This window comes from Delphinapterus leucas, chromosome 3, assembly GCF_059928025.1.
Source record: "Delphinapterus leucas isolate spDelLeu-1000000601 "Yukka" chromosome 3, BTC_Dleu_Yukka2, whole genome shotgun sequence".
Lineage (NCBI taxonomy): Eukaryota > Metazoa > Chordata > Mammalia > Artiodactyla > Monodontidae > Delphinapterus > Delphinapterus leucas.
The window spans coordinates 113291190-113309321 of NC_143131.1; the positions used below are offsets into that span (position 1 = coordinate 113291190).

Consider the following 18132-nt stretch of genomic DNA (forward strand, 5'->3'; position numbering starts at 1 on the left):
GTAGGTGGGCGGGGAGAGGGCGAGGCTGGTGAGGAGAAGGCTAGGGCACCACCTTGTTCTCACTCTTTCTCTGCAGTGGGGTGAGTGTGGGGAGGAAGGTTATTGGGCAATTTTCTGAGAGACTGAGGATTTCCCAAGCCGCCTGTGAGTATAATGGGGCCTGCCTTTCATTGCAGATGGAAGAGAAGAGGCGAAAGTACTCCATCAGCAGCGACAACTCTGACACCACCGACAGTAAGGCCTTCCATCTGGGGCTCCTACCGGGAAAGTGTTTGCATAATTATCAGGCCCACAGGCCCAGATCGGGGGACACTGCCCCATGGTCTCAATGTTGATGAAAGCATAAATCAGGCCAGGTCCCTCTGCTCCTAAGAAAATCCCCACACCACTATGGCCTCCAGGGCCTTGCTGTCCTCTTTACTCTACTCCCCTTTACCCTCTAGTTCTCAGCCCCATGTGTTTTGCTCTGGTTGGAACAGATCAACTCCCCTCTGGGCCTTTGCCTATGCTGTTCTTGGCTGCTAGGAACACACCCCTCTCCCTCTGGCCCTGCCGTTGAGTCAGGGCCCTGTAGAAGTGTCCACACAACAGATAAAAAACCTGTCACTCTTCATTATAGTGACCTGATAAGTATCATTTCCTAACCAAGTATCATTTCCTTATTAAGGTAAGCTCCTTGATAAGAGGGGTCATGTCTTGCTGACTGCTGTATCCAGCTAGATTGGGCACATAATAGGTGATCAGTAAATGTTTGCGGAAAAAATTAATGAAGGAGTCTGACCTTCATGGGATCTTGGCAACAGAACCTCAGGGTAGACTTGTGTGGGGGCTGGGTGTGCCAGCCCTGGATATGGGGGGGGCACTGTTACAGAGAAAATAGGGCTTAGGGAGCCCCTTCTTAAATACGGAGGCGAAAAGGGAGGTTTGTGTCAGGTGAGGGCTTTTTTCTGGTACTAGAAGGCAGCTCTTCTTAGATGCCCTAAGAACCTGGGCCTGCATGAGCCAGTCGGAGTAAAGAGTTCCATTCTGCCCTGTGTAGGAGAGACACCCTGCCAGGAAGATCCCACTTAGCGATGTCCTCTGGTGAAAGGCCAGGCTGAGGAAGAGCCTGCGCTGCCCGGGAGGCCGGGCCTGGAGCCCTGCAACTGTAGACCTTAGTTTGTTCACGTACATGGTGAGCAACTGGGATTGGGGAGATCTCCAAGGCCCCTTAGAGCTCCCGGAGTTTTCTAATCCCCCGGAGCCTGAGGACACATGCACTAGAATGAGAAATCAGGTCCCAGCCCCTTCTCTCCCTCCAGGTTTCACTCAGTGTCCTTTGGGGTCTGTTTACTCAGCTTGGCTCTGGTGTCTGACCTGGCCCGCCGTTCCTCCCTGCAGCAGTAGATCACAGCGTCCAGCCCTTTGTGGCTGCAGTCACGCTGCCTGTGGCCTGTTTCAGTAGAGCCAAGAAGAACTGCATCCTCTGCTTCTAACTTTATTTCAGGCAAAGGAACCCTTGAGGGCCAGGCGCCCACAAGGGAGAGCATCTGGGCAGCTGAGCCCTGTTTCTGCATTGGAGTTGGGCCGGGCTGAGGCATCCTCCCTTTTCACCAGTCGCCACCACTACCCATCCGTAGCTGCTGCTCCTTTGACCCATAGGAGTGGGGGCCAACCTGAGTGTAGTCCAGCGAGGGCCTCTAGACCCTAGTGATGTAATAGGTAATCTTAATCAAGAAAGCGCTGTGTGCCAGGGACTGTGCCAAGACTTTACAGGCATGATATCATTTAATTCTCACAACAACTCTTTGAAGATGGTTATTCTCTGCCCCCGTTTTATAGAAAAGCAAGCTGAGGCTCAGAGAGACTAAGTCATTCGTCCAGGGTGAGGAGCTAGTAAGTGGCTGAGCCAGGGCTCAAGGTTAGTCTGTGGGTCTACTTTAGAGCAGCAATCTTCCCACTACCTTGTCTCGCCTCTGCATACCCACTGGGCATCACCCCAGAGTGTCTAATCAGCAGTGGGGGTGGAGAGTGGCCACAGAAGGCTTCTTATAGCCCTCCTTCACCAAGGAGGAAGCAGAGGACCAGAGAGGGCAAGGGATTTGTCATGGATCACACACAGGAAGCTAATACTGAGTCCTTGTCCAAACTGCCTTTCACCTCCCAGGCATCTTCTGGTTGGTGGGTAGAGGAGGCATCATGTCCCCATTCATTGTTGGAAAGGCCCAGAGCAGGGACAGTCCACCAGGTGCTTACAGAGGTCTCCGCCTCCTGAACATTCAAGCCAGAGCTTTCCTGACAGACCTCCTTTCCTTGGACATGGGTGGGTGGTGTTCCTGGCCTTCCAGGGGCCCCTCATGGGCTGTGCTCTCTCTGCAGGTCACGCTACATCTGCATCAAGATGCTCCAAACTGCCCAGCAGCACCAAATCAGGCTGGCCCCGGCAGAACGAAAAGAAACCCTCAGAGGTGGGTAGTGACAAGTATCCTGGAGAAAGATGAAACAGAGGTGGAAAGGAGAGGGAGGGATGTATGGGGGAAGTGCAGGTATATGGGGGGGAGAGGATTCCTGGCAGAGGGTGCAGTCATTGCAGAACAAGACCAGTATGGCTGAGTAGAGTGGATGGGAGGAAGGGGTGGGGGAGCCAGTTCTCATAACCTTGTAGGTTGTTGTAAAGATGTTCCTATTGATCTGAGTGAGAGGAGAAGCCTTTCAAGGATCATAAGCAGGGTAATTATATAGTCTGCTGTTTTAATGAAAGGTCCCACTGGCTGCTGTGAGGAGAAGGGAATATGAGGGGCAAGGGTGGGAGTGGGGAGGATTCTTTGGCAGTGGTCCAGGAGAGAAATAACGGTGGCTTAGAGCTGAGTGATGGCAGTAGAGTAAGAAACAGTAGGATCTGGGACATTCTGGAGGTTGAGCCCAGAGTGACAGGATTTGCTGATGTAGGGATGAAGGGTGGAGTCCTCAAAGTCATCCAGTTAGGTGAGCCACTCCTTATTATGCCCATTTCACATGCATCTGCCCTTTAAGCCTTTCTTACTTTGACGCTGTTTCTTGGGACAGATAGAGGTACTTATGGCCTCTGGAGCTGTGGAGAAGAGCTTTGGGGGTGGGTAGACAAATGGACATGCGATCCTGCCTCTGCAGCCCCTGAAAAATTGCATCCTAGAGACTCATCGCTCCCTCTTAGGTCTTTAATGCGTTGCACTGGGCACAGAAGAGACCCTTGGCACAAATGAGGCTGCCAGAGCATTGAGTACCCAAGAAGGGGGTTGCTTTTGAATCTGACCCTTAAGAGAGAGATTGTTCTGCAGCCCACAGAGTAGCCAGGCACTGGGCTAGACACTACTTTTTTAACCCTCCTGTTATAATAAGGAAATTGAGGATCCTAAGGTTATACAGCCAAGATGTGAGGTTCTTGGGGCCAACCGTGCCAAGGGTGGGAAGGCTTAGAGTTTTGGGGCAGAGCACTTGGCCCGGGTTGAGGGAGGATATCTTTGTTCTGAGCCTGGCAACCTCCTCTCCCCTCCCTCACTGCAGGGGCCATCCTGGAGCTGCTATCATTAGCCAGTCCTTAGAGGAGGTCTTCCGAAAAACCTTGCATTTGAAAAAGGACTCCCCGCCTCCTCCGGGAGCTGGCCTACCCTGGGGCTCTCCTTTTGTGGGGTTGGGGGTGGGGACACCTTTGAGACCTGAAACCTCCCATTCCCATCCCCCAACCTAGTATCCTCCCTTGGCCCTATAGGGGAGCGGTGGAGATGGAAGGAAATATCTCCAGGAATGCAGTCAGGACTGGAATGAAAGCAGGGGGTGAGGTGGGCTTGGGAGGATGCTGTTCTTGAGGCTCTTGGCACCTCCTGGTCTGGCCCTGCTCAGTGGGTGGAAGGCATGTGCTCATGTGCACTGGGAAGTAGGATACAGAGTGTGCTAGGGCCCTGGGAGTCCCGGGGACCACCCCTCCACCCGTCTGCCCCCACCCCCATCTTGAGAGCTGCAGGGGCTCCCAATTACTACTAGGGTTGGATTAGTAAAACAATAGCCATCTTTTGTGCCTTCCTGGTCCTGGAAGGCAGGAATTGTTCTGCCTGTTTGGGAGCTGAGGAACCTGCCTCTCAGAATCCCACCTGCCCCCTGCTTTCAGGGGCTATTCAGATTGGAGAAAAGAGGGGAAGTTCTGGGGAGGCCCTGGGGCTGGCTTAATCCCTTCCCCTGACACCCCCTTCAAGCCCCAGTGGGAGGCAGGGCCTCCTCTCAGGGCGGAGATCCCTGGGGCAGTGCTGGTATCTACACCGGGGATAGGCAGGCAGGCTGGGGGGAAACAGGTGTCAGGCAAAGGCTGAGGGGAAAGGGTGATTTGCATGGGGCTGAAAATTCCCCTGCCTCTTGGGTTTTCCAGCGCAGGGCCTTTGAACCTTTCCCCACCTAAAAATAGAGTCAAACCATTGCAAGGGTGTTGATCCCCAGCCCTGCTGGGGACTGGCCATGCACGGCCCTGGGTTCAAACCCAGGAGCCTCTGCAGGGGGCTCTGAGGCCTGACTGGAGACACCCGCCCTCAAGTCTTAGGCTCCAGAAGAGCTGAGGAAGTCTTCCCCGCCTTGAACTGTCGCCAAGGACAGGCTTTTCCTCCCACAGCAGGCTGGAGAGCAGCCTGCGAGGTTTCCCTCGTCCCCTAAGTGAGGAGGCTGAGCCATAGCCGGCATAAATTCCAAGTTATCGTGGGGCAGAGAGGAAACCATCAATGAAAGCTTCCAAATTATTTGGCTCATGAGAAGGCGGAGATGAAAGCGAGGATTTGGCGGCAGATAACATTTGCAGTAAATCTCTTCACTGGGCTGTCCCTTCTCTTTCTGTGCATGGGCTGGAGAGAAAGGCCTTTATAATCTGCTGGAGCTGGGGGCCGAGGGCTATGGACACCTGGTGAAAGGGCATCTGGAGTCCCTTCTGCTCAGTCCCCAGAGTAAGAAGCCGGTGGGGTCGTTTTCAGGCTGCTCACACGGTCTGCTCCCAGTCTGGCCCAAGTTCCCAGCCTCAATGCTTGCAAGTTGATGTGTGTGGTGCAGGAGTCCCTTCCTGGTGGCTGCAGAGCCACGGGACCCATGGTTTACTTCGTCTCCTCATCTGTGAAGGTGGACATTGATGGGTGGCGATTTGAGGATTAGGAGTATTTGGCATAGCAGCAGCACTGGCACGTAGAGAAGCCACCAGCTATGGAAAGAGCTTTAGGCCTAAAGGTGGCTTTAGGCGACACTGGCAGGGCTGCCCCTGGAATGACCTGTGCACTCTGAGGGTGCAGATCAAGGAGCGCGCTATACACCAGAGGGAGGTGCCCCAGGCTGGAACAAAGTGATATGACCAGGAGTCAGGACCCTGGACAGGGCCAAAGCCTTGAGGCCCAGCTTCCCTTCTGGCCCTTAACCAGTGGGTGGCCTCCCTCATCCTGAGTGAAAGGGGACTGCAGCCCTCAGTACTGGGGGCTGAAAGAACAGGACCTGGGATTCCTGGGAGGCTGGGTTAGGATTTTTGGTGGGAGTACACTAAGTCTGAAGTTGGCCCCAGGATCCCGTTTGGCAGTGGAGGGGAAAGGTGGGGCTGACCCCAAGCACACAGGCTGCTGCCTTCCTCTGCTCTGCCTGCCAGTGGGATCCCAACAAAGCTGAGATCTGTCCCTTGGGGCTTAAGTCGGCCAGGCTAGTCCTGAAGGAGAGGAAGGGATTAGCCTGGTTGGGGAGGTGATATTAGTACATAAACCACGCTGAGGCCTTGGCTTTCTGGCCTGGCCTGTCTCACCAAATAGCATGAACATAACTTAGTGGGTCATATCTGTGAGAGCCTTATAGAGATCACAGACCAGAGATTATTTTTTTAAATACCAATATCAGACCCCCAACCCTTATCATTCCCAAGAATTCTGACTTAAATGTTCTGGAGTAGGGCCCCAGGTACCTGTACTTTTTAAAAGCCCTCCTGCTGGAAGCCAGGCTTAAGAACTACTGCCATAGGGTAGGAATAAAGATGCAGACGTAGAGAACGGACTTGACACAGCGGGGGAAGGGGAAGCTGGGACGAAGTGAGAGAGAAGCAGTGACATATATACACTACCAAATGTAAAACGGATGGCTAGTGGGAAGCAGCCGCATAGCACAGGGCGATCAGCTCGGTGCTTTGTGACCACCTAGAGGGGTGGGATAGGGAGGGTGGGAGGGAGGCTCAAGAGGGAGAGGATATGGGGGTATATGTATACATATAGCTGATTCACTTTGTTATACAGCAGAAACTAATGCAACATTGTAAAACAATTATACTCCAAAGAAGATATTAAAAAAAAAAAAAAAAAAAAAAAGAACTACTGCCATAGACCTTTTCCCCTGATCTGCTAAGACAGGAGTTTCTGGCTTGGTCCTCCCTGGAAGTTGAGGGAGGAAGGGAAGGCCTTCCAGCCTGGGTCCGTGACCTAAACAAAGGCTGGGAGTGTGGGTGAGAGCATCCCACAGCTCACCCCTTCTCCCAAAGCAGTCAGGGAACTGAAGGTTTCTGCCAAGCCCTCTGCCTGGCATAGGTGGGAAGGGCAGTTTGAGAAGAGACCCGGAGGCCATCCTGTGGTTTGGAGGCTGCTGTTTGAAGCTGTATCTTCCTCAGGCCTGGGGCAGAGAGGCAGATGGAGGGGCAATCCGAGAAGCAAGGGTTTCCCCTAGGCAGGCTGTCTTGAGGTAGAAAGCTGAAAGCTGTGTTTTCAGGAAGTCAGAGTCCCCAGAAGTCAGCCAGTGGGCGGGGACATAGGTCCTTAGGACCCTAGGACTAGTGATAGTGATTATACTCAGCAGACACTTGAGAGCACCTACTAGGCCCAGCCTAGTGCTAGGGGGCACAGAAAATGCAGGCCCTATCCCTGGGGAGCTTGTCCTCTGACTGTTAGCAGGATGCAGGTGCTATACAGGAAAGTGTCCGTTACGAGAGGTGCGGCCGCTTTGCCACTAAGGAGCTCTGTGACCTTGGGCAAGTAATAGTTTCTCTCTGAGCCTCAGGGTCATCATCTATAGAGCTCTGCCCTGCAGTTACTGTTCTGTAGATGTGACTGTCCTGCCCTGAGGCCTGTGGAGCCTGAGGGTGGGGGAGATCCCAGACGTGAGTGGAAGTGAAGCTGGCCTCCCTGGGATGGAAGCCTGGATGGTCCCAGAGCAGGGTGGGCAGGAGCTGGCCTCCTTTTTAGGCCCTGGTGACAAACTGTATATACCCCTAGATGAGAGAATGGGGCTTCTCTGCAGGTCCACAGGGGCCCTTCACCAGTGCTCAGCCTTTCACCCCTGGGACAGGGCCCAGGAGAAGGAGGTGACCCTGTGAACAGCCTCTGCCACCAGTGGAGTGTCTTCCTGACCCAGGGTCTGTGAAACTTCCTCTATAAGGATGGCCTTCCCTAGGAAAGGCAGCAAGTGGAGAGTGAGAATGCAGTATATCTGCTTGACCCATTGCTTTTGAAAATGGACCTCTTCCTCCCTGGGTGAAGGCAAGGGTGACCAGATTGTGCTGGGGTGCAAAGCCACAGGATAAGTAAAGGTGCATTCTTGGAGGAGCCAGAGGTATTACCCAAACGTTTGAAATAACGTATTTTACATTAAAACAATGATGGCGTATGTTGTAGCAAAATGCTCCCAAACTTGAGAAGTAAAACAGGAGGCTCCAAAAAAGAAAAGTTTTTTGCTTACCCCTGTGGTTTTGAGCGGTGTTTCTAGCCAGCAGTTCCTCTGCTACCCTGGGAAGCAGGCAGGCAGTGAGGGGAGCCCTTCCTCTGGGCTAAGCGCCTGCTCTCTGAGCCTCCCACTGCCTTCCTCTGGGGTGGGGGGCAGAATCCACTTCTCGTATAGTTAGGAACATTGCTGCTCCCGCCAACTGGAAAGGCCTCCTGGCCTCTGGGACTTGTCTTGCAAAAGAAATGTGTGTAATAAATTCTCTTTAAGAGCAGGAAGTGCTGTTATCCTTGTGAAAGAGAAAGATGTTGAGAGTGTGTGTGTGTGTGTGTGTGTGTGTGTGTAAATGTCTGACCAAATTAGCCTAGTGGTAGCTTGAATGGGACTGGGAGGCTATTTCCAGAGCCCTTCTCTGGAACGTAGGCCTAATTTTAAGTATCTAAGTATGCTCTTGGCTGAGATACTCTTTATCAGTTTCCAGCCCAAGAAAGAGATCTTTTTTAAAAGAAGAAATAGCTGACTGGTTTGCAGGCAGCCTTACGTTGGTTAAAGGACAGTGCAGACCTTAGGCAAGTGGTTTAACCTCTCTGAGTCTTGGTCTCCACATCTGTAAAGTGGGAGTAATATGAATTGGGTGAGATTGTATAAATATAGCATTTAGCACAGCACCTGGCATACTAGAACAGGGCAATCACTTTTCACTATTAGCTCTTCTTTCTAATGAGATGAGGTGCTCAGAAAAAAAACTGTGATTTCAAGTGAGGTACCGGTAGTAATTTTACTTGCCTCTTTCAGGACAGACTGTGAAACATCCTTTGGGAGATTAGAGAGAGGAGGCACTCCTAGCTTTGCATTGGGACTTTTGATGTGGACAGAGTCAAGGAGAGGCAGTCCAGGCCAAAGCCATTTTCATTGGCTTTGGGACAGTGACCAAGACCAGTTCCTGAGTTCCACGTGGAAGAATCCTTTGGGCCAGACCTCTGTCTGCACTCTCCCTGCTAGGAGGACAGGACAGGAAGTTTCAGAGTTTAGTCATACTTCAGACCAATCCTGGGGTTCATTCACTTACTCACTCACTTGTTCCGCAAGCATTTCTTGAGTACCTGCTATGTGCCAGGCGCTGTGCCACAAACAGGCACAATGATAAGCACGACACATGCAGTCTCTGCCTCTCTCAGCTTGATTATTAGAGGAGATGGACATTAAGCAAATAATTACACAAATAATCATATTCTGTAATTATGATAGGTGTTGGAGCTTTTCCTTAAGTGACTGAACTTCCCCTTGTGCCTCTTGGTCTGAAATACACTATGATATAATACTTCACCCTTGAGAAAAGGAAGCAGAAACTAAGGTCCCAGGATGAAATGTTCAAATAACATTCATAAATCTTGCGATCATGTACAGAAACTCTTAGCATAGCAGAGTGAAAGTTGCCTGTTGTCATTGTCTTTATTTGCTTTTGGACATCATGTCAGACTCCAGATATGACATGCTTTCTGGCATGCTTTCTGGCAAGAACCCGTTTTTGGTTCTTCTGGGGAAGTAGGTACAGAAAGCTCCATAGACTTTTCAATGCTTGTGGTCTTCAGTCTTGAGAAAAGGAACTAGAGGGCAAGCCACGTGCAGTTTCCCCGCATCTGGGCAGAGCAGGGTCTTCAGCTCCCTTCAGAGCTGCGTTGGCACCTCTGGCACTCACATTGGTTACTAGATTAGAGTTTTAGACCTTTAAACATTCTTCATACTGTTTGAAGAAGCTACAATTAACATCTCCCAAGCAGCTCAGCAGAACTTGGTTGCTAGGCAGCAGACATCTAAAGACAATTTGTCAATTTCTGCCAAAAGGGAAAAATAGTAAACATTCACATTCTTAGAAAATTGCTTGTTTTCCAGCTTCCAACTTCCTTGCCATGGCAAGGCCTCCAGTTCATCAGTGTCCATTTTATTCCTTATTTAGTTTTCATAAATAATTCAGAGGCATTTTAGGAGAATAATCGAGCCTTTTTTTAAGCCTAACCTTTGGCAGTTCAAAACAGAAAGATGTTTGGGTTGCTGTGTTTGTGGACAGGTTTTGTATGAATGTACAGGGGTTCCTTTGGAAGGTACAGAGTACCGAGCTGTAGCCTTGGGCAGCTACCCAGAAAGGTGGTAGCAGATCCATGGGAGGCTCTTGAGTAGTTCAGCCTTAGTTAGCACCCAGCATGTGTCAGGCCCTGCGTGCACTGCTGCAGCAAGAGACGAGGAGATTCCAGTACAGGGGCTGTGGAAGTTCAGAGGAGCCCAGAACTCAGCCTGGCATCAGGGAAGGCTTCCCAGAGCAGATGTGGGCTGGACTAATACCCTAAGCATGAAACAGGCTGCCCCCACTTTGGCAGGGAGAAGACTGTCCCAGCAGGGTCCTCTCATGTGCCAAGGGTGAAAAGTACTTGGGAGGGAGACTACCCGTGCATCCTTGTGGCCATGGGGCCTGGTAGACTCTGCAGCTCAGCCTGAGGGCAGTGGGAAGACAGTAGAAAGCCACTGGAGAACTTGGAACTTGCGAAGGTCACTGATTTGCATATTCCAGCCCTTGGGGAAACCACTTGATTTGGCTTAGGGTTAACTCAAGGGCATTGGCCATGAGCAGGTGGCCAAGAGGGGCTGGGGTTGTGCAGGGGTGCTGAATGGCTCCGGTGTTGTCTATCTGGGCTCCTTTGCCACTTCCAACATGAAGGACCTTGTGTAGGTTATTAAACTAACCTGAGTCCCGGGTTTCTCAACTGTAAAATAGGGATAATGGTAGCACCCACCTCACAGAGTTGGTATAGGGACTAATAATTCAAGAACAGCCGTTAGACTGGCACTGGGCACACAGTGCTCTTTAAGTGTTGACTGGTACCATTAAGATGGTGCTGCCCTTCCTGTGCTTCCATCAGTCCTCTGCCCAAAAGGGCCACAGGTAACCAGTCTGCCCCCTGCTGCCTGAATGACCGCAGATGAAACTTGCAACTCTCTTGGGACTGAAATCTTTTTTCTCTCTCTCTCTCTCTCTCTCTCTCTCTCTCTCTCTCTCTCTCCTGAATCTCCCTGACTGAATTGAGCACGGGATCCCTTCCAGCTCTTGAGCTCTCAATGCCAAGCCTGTTCCTAGGTCAGGGCCACCTCTCCCCCCGCTGGTGTGGCTTGGCACTCTGTCTGTGCCTTACAGACTAGGGCTGCCTCTTGCTCCATTCAGTCCACGTGCTTGGGTTATTTCAGCTCTGGATATATGCATGGTGTGTATCACCTGTTCATGGGGGTTCAAAAAGCATTGCCAAGGAGCCAGCTGGGGGCCCAGAAGGGCCCTTTTATTCATGCATTCATTTAATCATCCACTCAGTCACTATTTATTGAGCACCTACTATGTGCCAGTCACCCTGCCAGGCATTGAGAATGTTGCAGAGAATAGGACAGGTGTGGCAGGAGAGATGACAAGAAGCAAGCAACACGCATACACCAGTTAATTTTCAGGAGTATAAGTACTGAGACATGAGGCAGAATGATGGGCTGGAAAGTGGCTCTGTCGGGTGGTTGGCGGCCCTGAGTCAAGGTGATCCCTCAGGGGTGACATTTAAACTACAGCCCAGGATCAGGGAACAGCAAGAGGTTTCAGACTCACCTGTGCCTTTTTGGAGGGGCACACAGTGACACTTGGCTCTTGAACGGTTGATTTCCAGTGCAAGATGACAGGCTTTCACTGTTGGGCGGTTCCTTTTGGCATCAGAGCAACAGGGCATTAGATGTCGAACCACGTGGCTTGCCAGGGTTGGGAGAACTTTGAGACAGTCACCAGTCCACTGTGGGTTCAGTTTACCCCCACCAGGTCGTATACTGGGTCCCAGAGGGAAATAACCCAGCCCCAGCCAGCAAAGGGAGGTGCCGAAGGATACCACAGAAGCACCCAGTAACTGAGTTTGTGTTTTTCTATCAGCCGTCTTGCTACTTGCTAATAAGATATGCAAATTATCAGGGCTGTGAAATCTTTGCACATTTCATCTTCTGTTTAATTAGCATTTAATCGTAATCTCATTTTAATTTTTTCACACTGGCACCCTAATTAAATGTTAGGGTGTTAGCCTTAACAATTAAGTTATATTGGCAAATAGAGTCTTCAAGAAACTTGACCTTTTGCAAGCCAGGGCCCTCTCTAGCTAGATGCAGACATTAATTAGTTTTCTGCAAGATGCTGCCTTGAGCCCCCTTGGTGTGCCCATTTCAGTTGTGTCCTTGTGGTTACAGCCCTAGATTCAAGTGAGACACACAGCCAGCGGGTGGGGCCTCCTGCAGGCAGAGATGACCACTGAATGGCTTGTCACGAGCCTCTGGAAGGCCAGTGGATGCTGATTCTTCCGGGGAGGGGAGTGGGCTCGGAGCTGGGTCTGAGGCCTGAGGACTCCTTGAAGTGGTTTCTCTTCTCTCCACACTGTGAACTCTCCTTTAACTTGTGATTCTCATGTGATGATCACTGGGAAAGTTGGTACCAAAGCAAGTCACACAGTGTCCAGTGCTGCCACCAGGTCCTACAGCAGCCCTTTGTGGAGGACCCAGTGAGGCCGAGCAGCCAGGGCAGGTGAGGCACTGCCAGTGCCACTGAGGCTTGCCTTGGAGGTTGCTCTGGGGTGGGGGCAACAGACAGAATGTGGGAAGAGCTGTTTCCCCCCGAGTGAGCAGGTGCTCAAAAGAAAACCAAAGCATGAGGGTGCGTCCAGTCACGGCCTGGCCCTGAGGGAATTTGGATGGGCTTGATTTGAGAAGGAATTCAACACACTCCTCCTACCCCATCACAAACAGAGAATGGTACTTCAGAGCTCCCACCGAGCAGGGCTCATGGTATCCTTGTTCTTTTTTTTTTTTTTTTTTTAATTTTTATTGGAGTAGAGCCGATTTACAATGTTATGTCAGTTTCAGGTGTACAGCAAAGTGAACCAGTTATACATATACATATATCCACTCTTCTTTAGGTTTTTTTTCCCATAGAGGCCATCACGATATCCTTGTTCTTGAGAGACCATGGAGACCCTGACCCATGAGAGGCTATTCTCTGGGCTGCCCCAAACCCTGGGCTCTCCCTCAGCTATCTGCACGAGGCCCTGGCACGTAGTTGCCTGGACTCTTTGACACTAGTGACTGTGGTAGCAACAGCAAACGTAACTTTGGATCTTCAGCAGAAATTTCTGAACAGTTACTTCACGGCAGTATTGCATTCACAGAAGCCTTTCTGCCATCTGATGTTTCCTCACTGTTTTTGCTTTTCTCAGCAAGTCTTTCCTCTTCTCTCTGAGGTCCACTACCGTCCATCACTCACATTCTGTCCTTGAGCAGGTCACAGCACATAAATTCAGTCCAACACATTTATTGAAGATCTTCTGTGTGCTGGGTTCAGAGAAGATGCATCCTTGTACTTAGTACTTTTGTGCCATCTTCTTATTTTTGAGTGAGTGGGCTTTCTGCATTTGCCTTTTCCTGCCCTGGCCTGTGAAGCAGATCACACTGAGGCAATCTGAAGCCATTCTCTCTCCACCTTTGCTCCCCACAGGTTTTCCGGACAGACTTGATCACAGCCATGAAGATTCCAGACTCATACCAGCTCAGCCCAGATGACTACTATATCCTGGCAGACCCATGGCGACAGGAATGGGAGAAAGGTGTGCAGGTGCCTGCGGGGGCAGAGGCCATTCCAGAGCCCGTGGTGAGGTGAGCCGGGAAGCCCAGGCCAGGGGGGCCGTAGGCAGGGGATGAAGGGGAGGCTAGGACCAGTCAAGGGATTCCTTTCTAGTGTGTCTCTATTCTTAGATTCTTTTGCCCTAAAAAACACTGCAGTGTTCCAGAAATACTGCAGGCCAAGGGTTTGAGCTTGGGCTCAGCTCTGGAGCCAGACAGCCTGGGTTCAAATTGCCAGTCATATTCAGTGCGACCTTGGGCCAGAAATGTAATCTCCCTGGGTGTCAGTTTCCTTGTGCATAAAATGGGAGTGATAACAATAGCACCTGCCCCATGCAGTGGTTGAGATAATGTAGAGAAACGATACATGGCAGGTCCTGGACACAGGACCTGGCACACGTGAGCACTCGGTGAAAACTGGCCATGGATTAGCTTGACGTCGATCCAGACTGGGTCCCACCAGAGGATCTTCTCAGGGAAATCTCCAGGTTTTCAACTAGTCCTTAAGATAGGGATAAGCCACGCTCTTGACTTCTTCAGCCTTCTTAAGGAGTTCTTAGCAGGAGGGAATCCAGTGCCTGGCACACACATCAGATGTTCACGAAGCAGTTGCTACGACCAGGCTCTGAGGAGGCCCTCCTGCCAGGGCTGGGCCAGGGTTGGCTCAGGGATGAGTCCTCTTTGGGCTGTGGTGCCTTCTGCTCTTGTAGGTCAGAGAGACGCCTGGTGCTCTTGTCAGGAGGTGGCCTTGTGGCCGTAAGCCTTGCATCCAGTGACAGAGTTCAGCCAAGTGCTTCTTGCTGCACCCCGGGAAGCCCTCCAAGTCATGTCTTGGGACACAGGGGCCTACTGTCCTGGCCTTCTCTGCCCACCAGCTTGCCTGGGCTGGGCAGCTTGTGTTATTGGCAGTTCATTCCCGGCCTTGGCAGCCCTGTGGCTCTCACTTAGGCCCATTTTGACCAGGCCTGGGGCAAAGATCTCAGCTGTCACTCCCTTGACATTGGCACTGTTGCTTCCTGGCAGCCACACCTATGACTGGCTCACAGACACCCAGTGCCTGCCTGATGCCAGGCCTGTGCTGGGCATGGGATTACAGAGGTGAAGCGGACTCTAAGCCTCACTCGGTGGTCAGTGAGGATTGGGTGTTGGGCAGTGCTCAGCCTCCTGGGCTCCCAAGGGCTGAATGCCTACCAGCTCTTGTCTTCAGCCCTCTGAGAATCAGGGAAGCTCCAGGACTCTCTGGACGGGAGTGTATGTGGGATTTAGAGAAAGAATTTATTCTACACATCCTCTGCCCAGGGCCAAAAACGTGGGTCGGCCTCCTAGCCAGTTTCGCACCCTCAGCTCTGCAGACTGAAGAACTGTTACTGACCTCTTTGAACCTGTTTCCTTCTCTGTAAAATGGGTCTAAAAACAGTACATGCCTGGTACTGTGGTGGTGAGGATTAAATGAGAATTCGCATGCCAGGGGCCCAGGATAATGAGGCAGAGGGGTGGGCCACCAGCTGGGCAGAGAGGAGTGAGTCCTGCTTAGGCTCAGCCAGCAGTCTGTCCTCTGTCCTTGATGTCAGTGTCAGGTGGTTCCAGAAACAACCGCCGGCCTGGGTGATTACTTGCAGATGCCTCCACACCAGTAGCTTGGCTTCAGTTGGTGTTTTACCTGTTGACATCAAGACGAGAGCATGTGTTCAGACAGTTTTGGCTTTACTAGGTACATTCCCCACATACACATGGCTGCTCTAGGCTGACAGGAGCCAGGCACTCCTGGACCATCCATTGCTCTTTGAAGAGGATAGACTGGAGGGGGAGGGATGCTCTCTTGGAGATATCTCTGTGCCCCATCTTTCCCTGTCTCCCTCCAGCCTGGTCCCTACATCTTCTGGGGTGCCTTCCACTGCACAGCCCTCATCTGGAAGCTAGCACGGCAGCCACCATGCTCAGAATTGTTATAGGAACTCTGTTCCTGAGAACTTGCTATGCTGAACCTGTTAACGCTCATCTTCTCATTTAATTATCATATTGGCCCTCTAAAGGGCATATTGCTGTCCCCATTCTATAGATGAGGAAGTCAGGAAATTCTGGGGAATTCCCTGCCTGACCACCGCCAGGGCCTTGTGGGCTGGGCCGGGAAAACACAGGCCACGGGAACAAGCCCTGGGTTGCCCCTGTGTGTCCCAAAGAGAGTCTTATGCCCTGATCACCCTGGCTCGCTGACTCTGCCCTCCCCTGCTGCTACCCTGGCTCCCTCCATCCCTCTCTCCTTGCCCAGTCCTCCCTGGCCCTTGAGCAGGTCTGCCCACCTCACGGTCTGAAACTTCCCTGGATAATGAGAACCTCTCACTCTCAGATCATGAATTGAGGGAGGGCCTACACTGCTCCCTCAGTGTGGCCAAAAGACTCAGCTCAGGGCAAAACCAACCTCTGGTGTCTGTCTGGTCTCCTGGAGTAGAGAGCCCTCCCCTTCTCCAGATCCCAGCCCAGCCATCCACCTCCTCCCAGATGACCTCAGTCTTACTGGCTGCTGCTGAGACTGAGGCCTTGGCCTAGGGTAAGGTCTGTCCACCCTTGATAGGAGTGTTTCCTCCATAGTCAGAGCCAGAAGAGGCCAAACAGATGAAGATGAGAGCCCCAGGAAGTACAGGAAATGCCTTTTTTGTTGTGAGCCCTCTAACCTCAGCTTCCCAGAGGAAGGAATGTGATCTTGGCCCCAAGAGGTCTGGCCAGGTGGCAGCTGACTGAGCATACAAGTGTGGGTAGTTAGGCCAGTAGGTGGTGGGCATTCGGGCAAGAGTTATCCAAAACCCCAGCTAAGCGTATGCTGGGGGCACAAACAAAGCAGGGTCATGGCAAAATTACGGTGTTTTTCAAAGACTATGTTAATTTAAATAAGAGCCCCGTGAGGAAAGGCAGAATTTTGTAGGACCAAGAGTACTAATATTCCTTCTACTTGGAATGATCTGGGGGCCGGGGGGCATCACGTCATTATCTTTGCCTGAGACCTTCCTTGATCTGGGCATCTTGTGTGGGAAAAGGTGGTGCCAGCAGGCCCTTTCCCTTTCTCCTTGTCTCCCTCAGTCTCCTCTGGGCCTCCCTCTAGCCTGGAGGCCATTCTGCCTCCCTGTCTCCTTCATCCTTCCTGCCCCCCTTGCTGACACCGGGGCATTTCCTGGCACCCAGGAGCCCTCCCCACAGCTGAGCCACGTCTGTGCATCCAAAGCCCTGCCTTCTCCTCCCCAGTCGGCGCTGAGTCACAGCCCCTGGCAGCCCTGCCTTCGACCCCAGGAGGCCTCTCGGGCAAGTAAGGGGCCTCTCAGCCCTGGCAGGGCTGGCCAGATGGAGGCCAGGCTCCGCAGCAATAACCATGGCAACTGGTAGGGGGTGGGAAGAGCTGGCATTCTGAACTGGCATCAGGAACTGAGGGGCAGCACACAGCTGATTGAAGAGAGGAAGCTGTGCTCTCCCAAGGCAAAACACCCTCATTCCATTTCAGAAGAAGCAAAGTGTATATCTTAAAATACATACTCACACACATATAGTGCTTACTACATACCAGGCACAGTTCTAAGAGCTCTACATGTATTCATCCATTTAATCCTCATGCCAACTGTAGAAGGTAGGTGCTGTTATCATTAGCCCATTTTCTGGGGCACAGAGAAGTTAAGTGGCTTACCCAGAGTCACACATTAAGTGGTGGAGCTGGACTTGGAGACCTCACCCTGCAGTCAGGGCACTTCCAAGCTGCCTCAGAGGCACAGCCATGGCCTGAGGGTGGGCTGACCTGGAGTGTGACCCTGAGACTGTAGCAGGTGCATCCTCTTCACCCCAGAGGAGCCCTAGCCTCAGTGCCCCCGAGGCTATTGGTGGAGGAGGGGCCAGAGCTTGTGAGGGCCTGGAAATAATCCCTGGCCTCTCCCCAGCTTTGAGGGGTATGCTGAAGGACCTGGAGGCCAGCTGGCTCTATCCCCCTGGTCCCAAAGTGGCTGGCACTGGGCATTGCCCAGGACAGCACTTGGAATGCCTCCTACAGCCTCTGCAGGGTGGGCAGGTGGGAGGAGGGAATGCAAGGAGGTGGGCCCTGCTCGGCATCAAAGTCTCACACCTCACTTGCCCACTAGCTCCTCAGCCAGGCTGGCCAACTTACTAAAGGCCCCCAGACCCAGCAAGAGTAGCAGGCTGAGGGTACCCTCCCCTCACACCTTCTCTTGATTTCCTAGGATTCTTCCACCATTGGAAGGCCCCCCTACCCAGGTGTCCCCTAGCGGCTCCGAACTTGGTGAGGGCTCCCAGCCTGATTGGCCAGGGGGCAGCCGCTATGACCTGGACGAGATTGACGCCTACTGGCTGGAACTCATCAACTCGGAGCTCAGGGAGATGGGTAGGTGACCCGCCAGCTGAGAATGGGGTGGGGCAGTGGCACCACCACTCACCCTCAGAAGGGCAGTGGCCATGTGGGCTTTGGCACGCCACAGGTCTGGGGGGAAAGTCCCTGCTGCATTACTGATCACTGTGCTTCAATTTCTGTAGCTCTCAGATGGAGGCAATGATAGCATGCCATTTATACGGTTTGGGGGAATACTGCCGTAAGTGTGGCTGTTGCATGAAGATTGAGTGAGCGCTAGGAGTCTAGGATTACAAATGGGGCCAGGGTCAGTTGGTATGGGCCTTCTGGCTGGAGCCCACCATGTCCCAAGAAGGGCCAGCTCTGCCATATTCGGCCACCTTCCCAGGTACCCCCCATACACATAGCTCGAGCAGTGGGTTCCCCACGGAGCCGGCTGCATCCCAGAG

General features: G+C 52.2%; 1 protein-coding gene across 9 annotated transcripts in view; it reads left to right on the top strand.

The window, feature by feature from the left end:
- The window catches only part of JADE2 (jade family PHD finger 2), a 52462-nt gene that overhangs the window by 11181 nt on the left and 23149 nt on the right, over positions 1 to 18132 (top strand). For all 9 annotated transcript variants that reach the window (XM_089908451.1, XM_022588819.2, XM_022588817.3 and 6 more), the window contains 4 exons: positions 177 to 234; positions 2359 to 2447; positions 13220 to 13377; positions 17559 to 17719. In XM_089908451.1, the coding sequence (XP_089764577.1) occupies positions 177 to 234; positions 2359 to 2447; positions 13220 to 13377; positions 17559 to 17719 (466 nt within the window). The remainder of the gene's footprint in view (positions 1 to 176; positions 235 to 2358; positions 2448 to 13219; positions 13378 to 17558; positions 17720 to 18132) is intronic.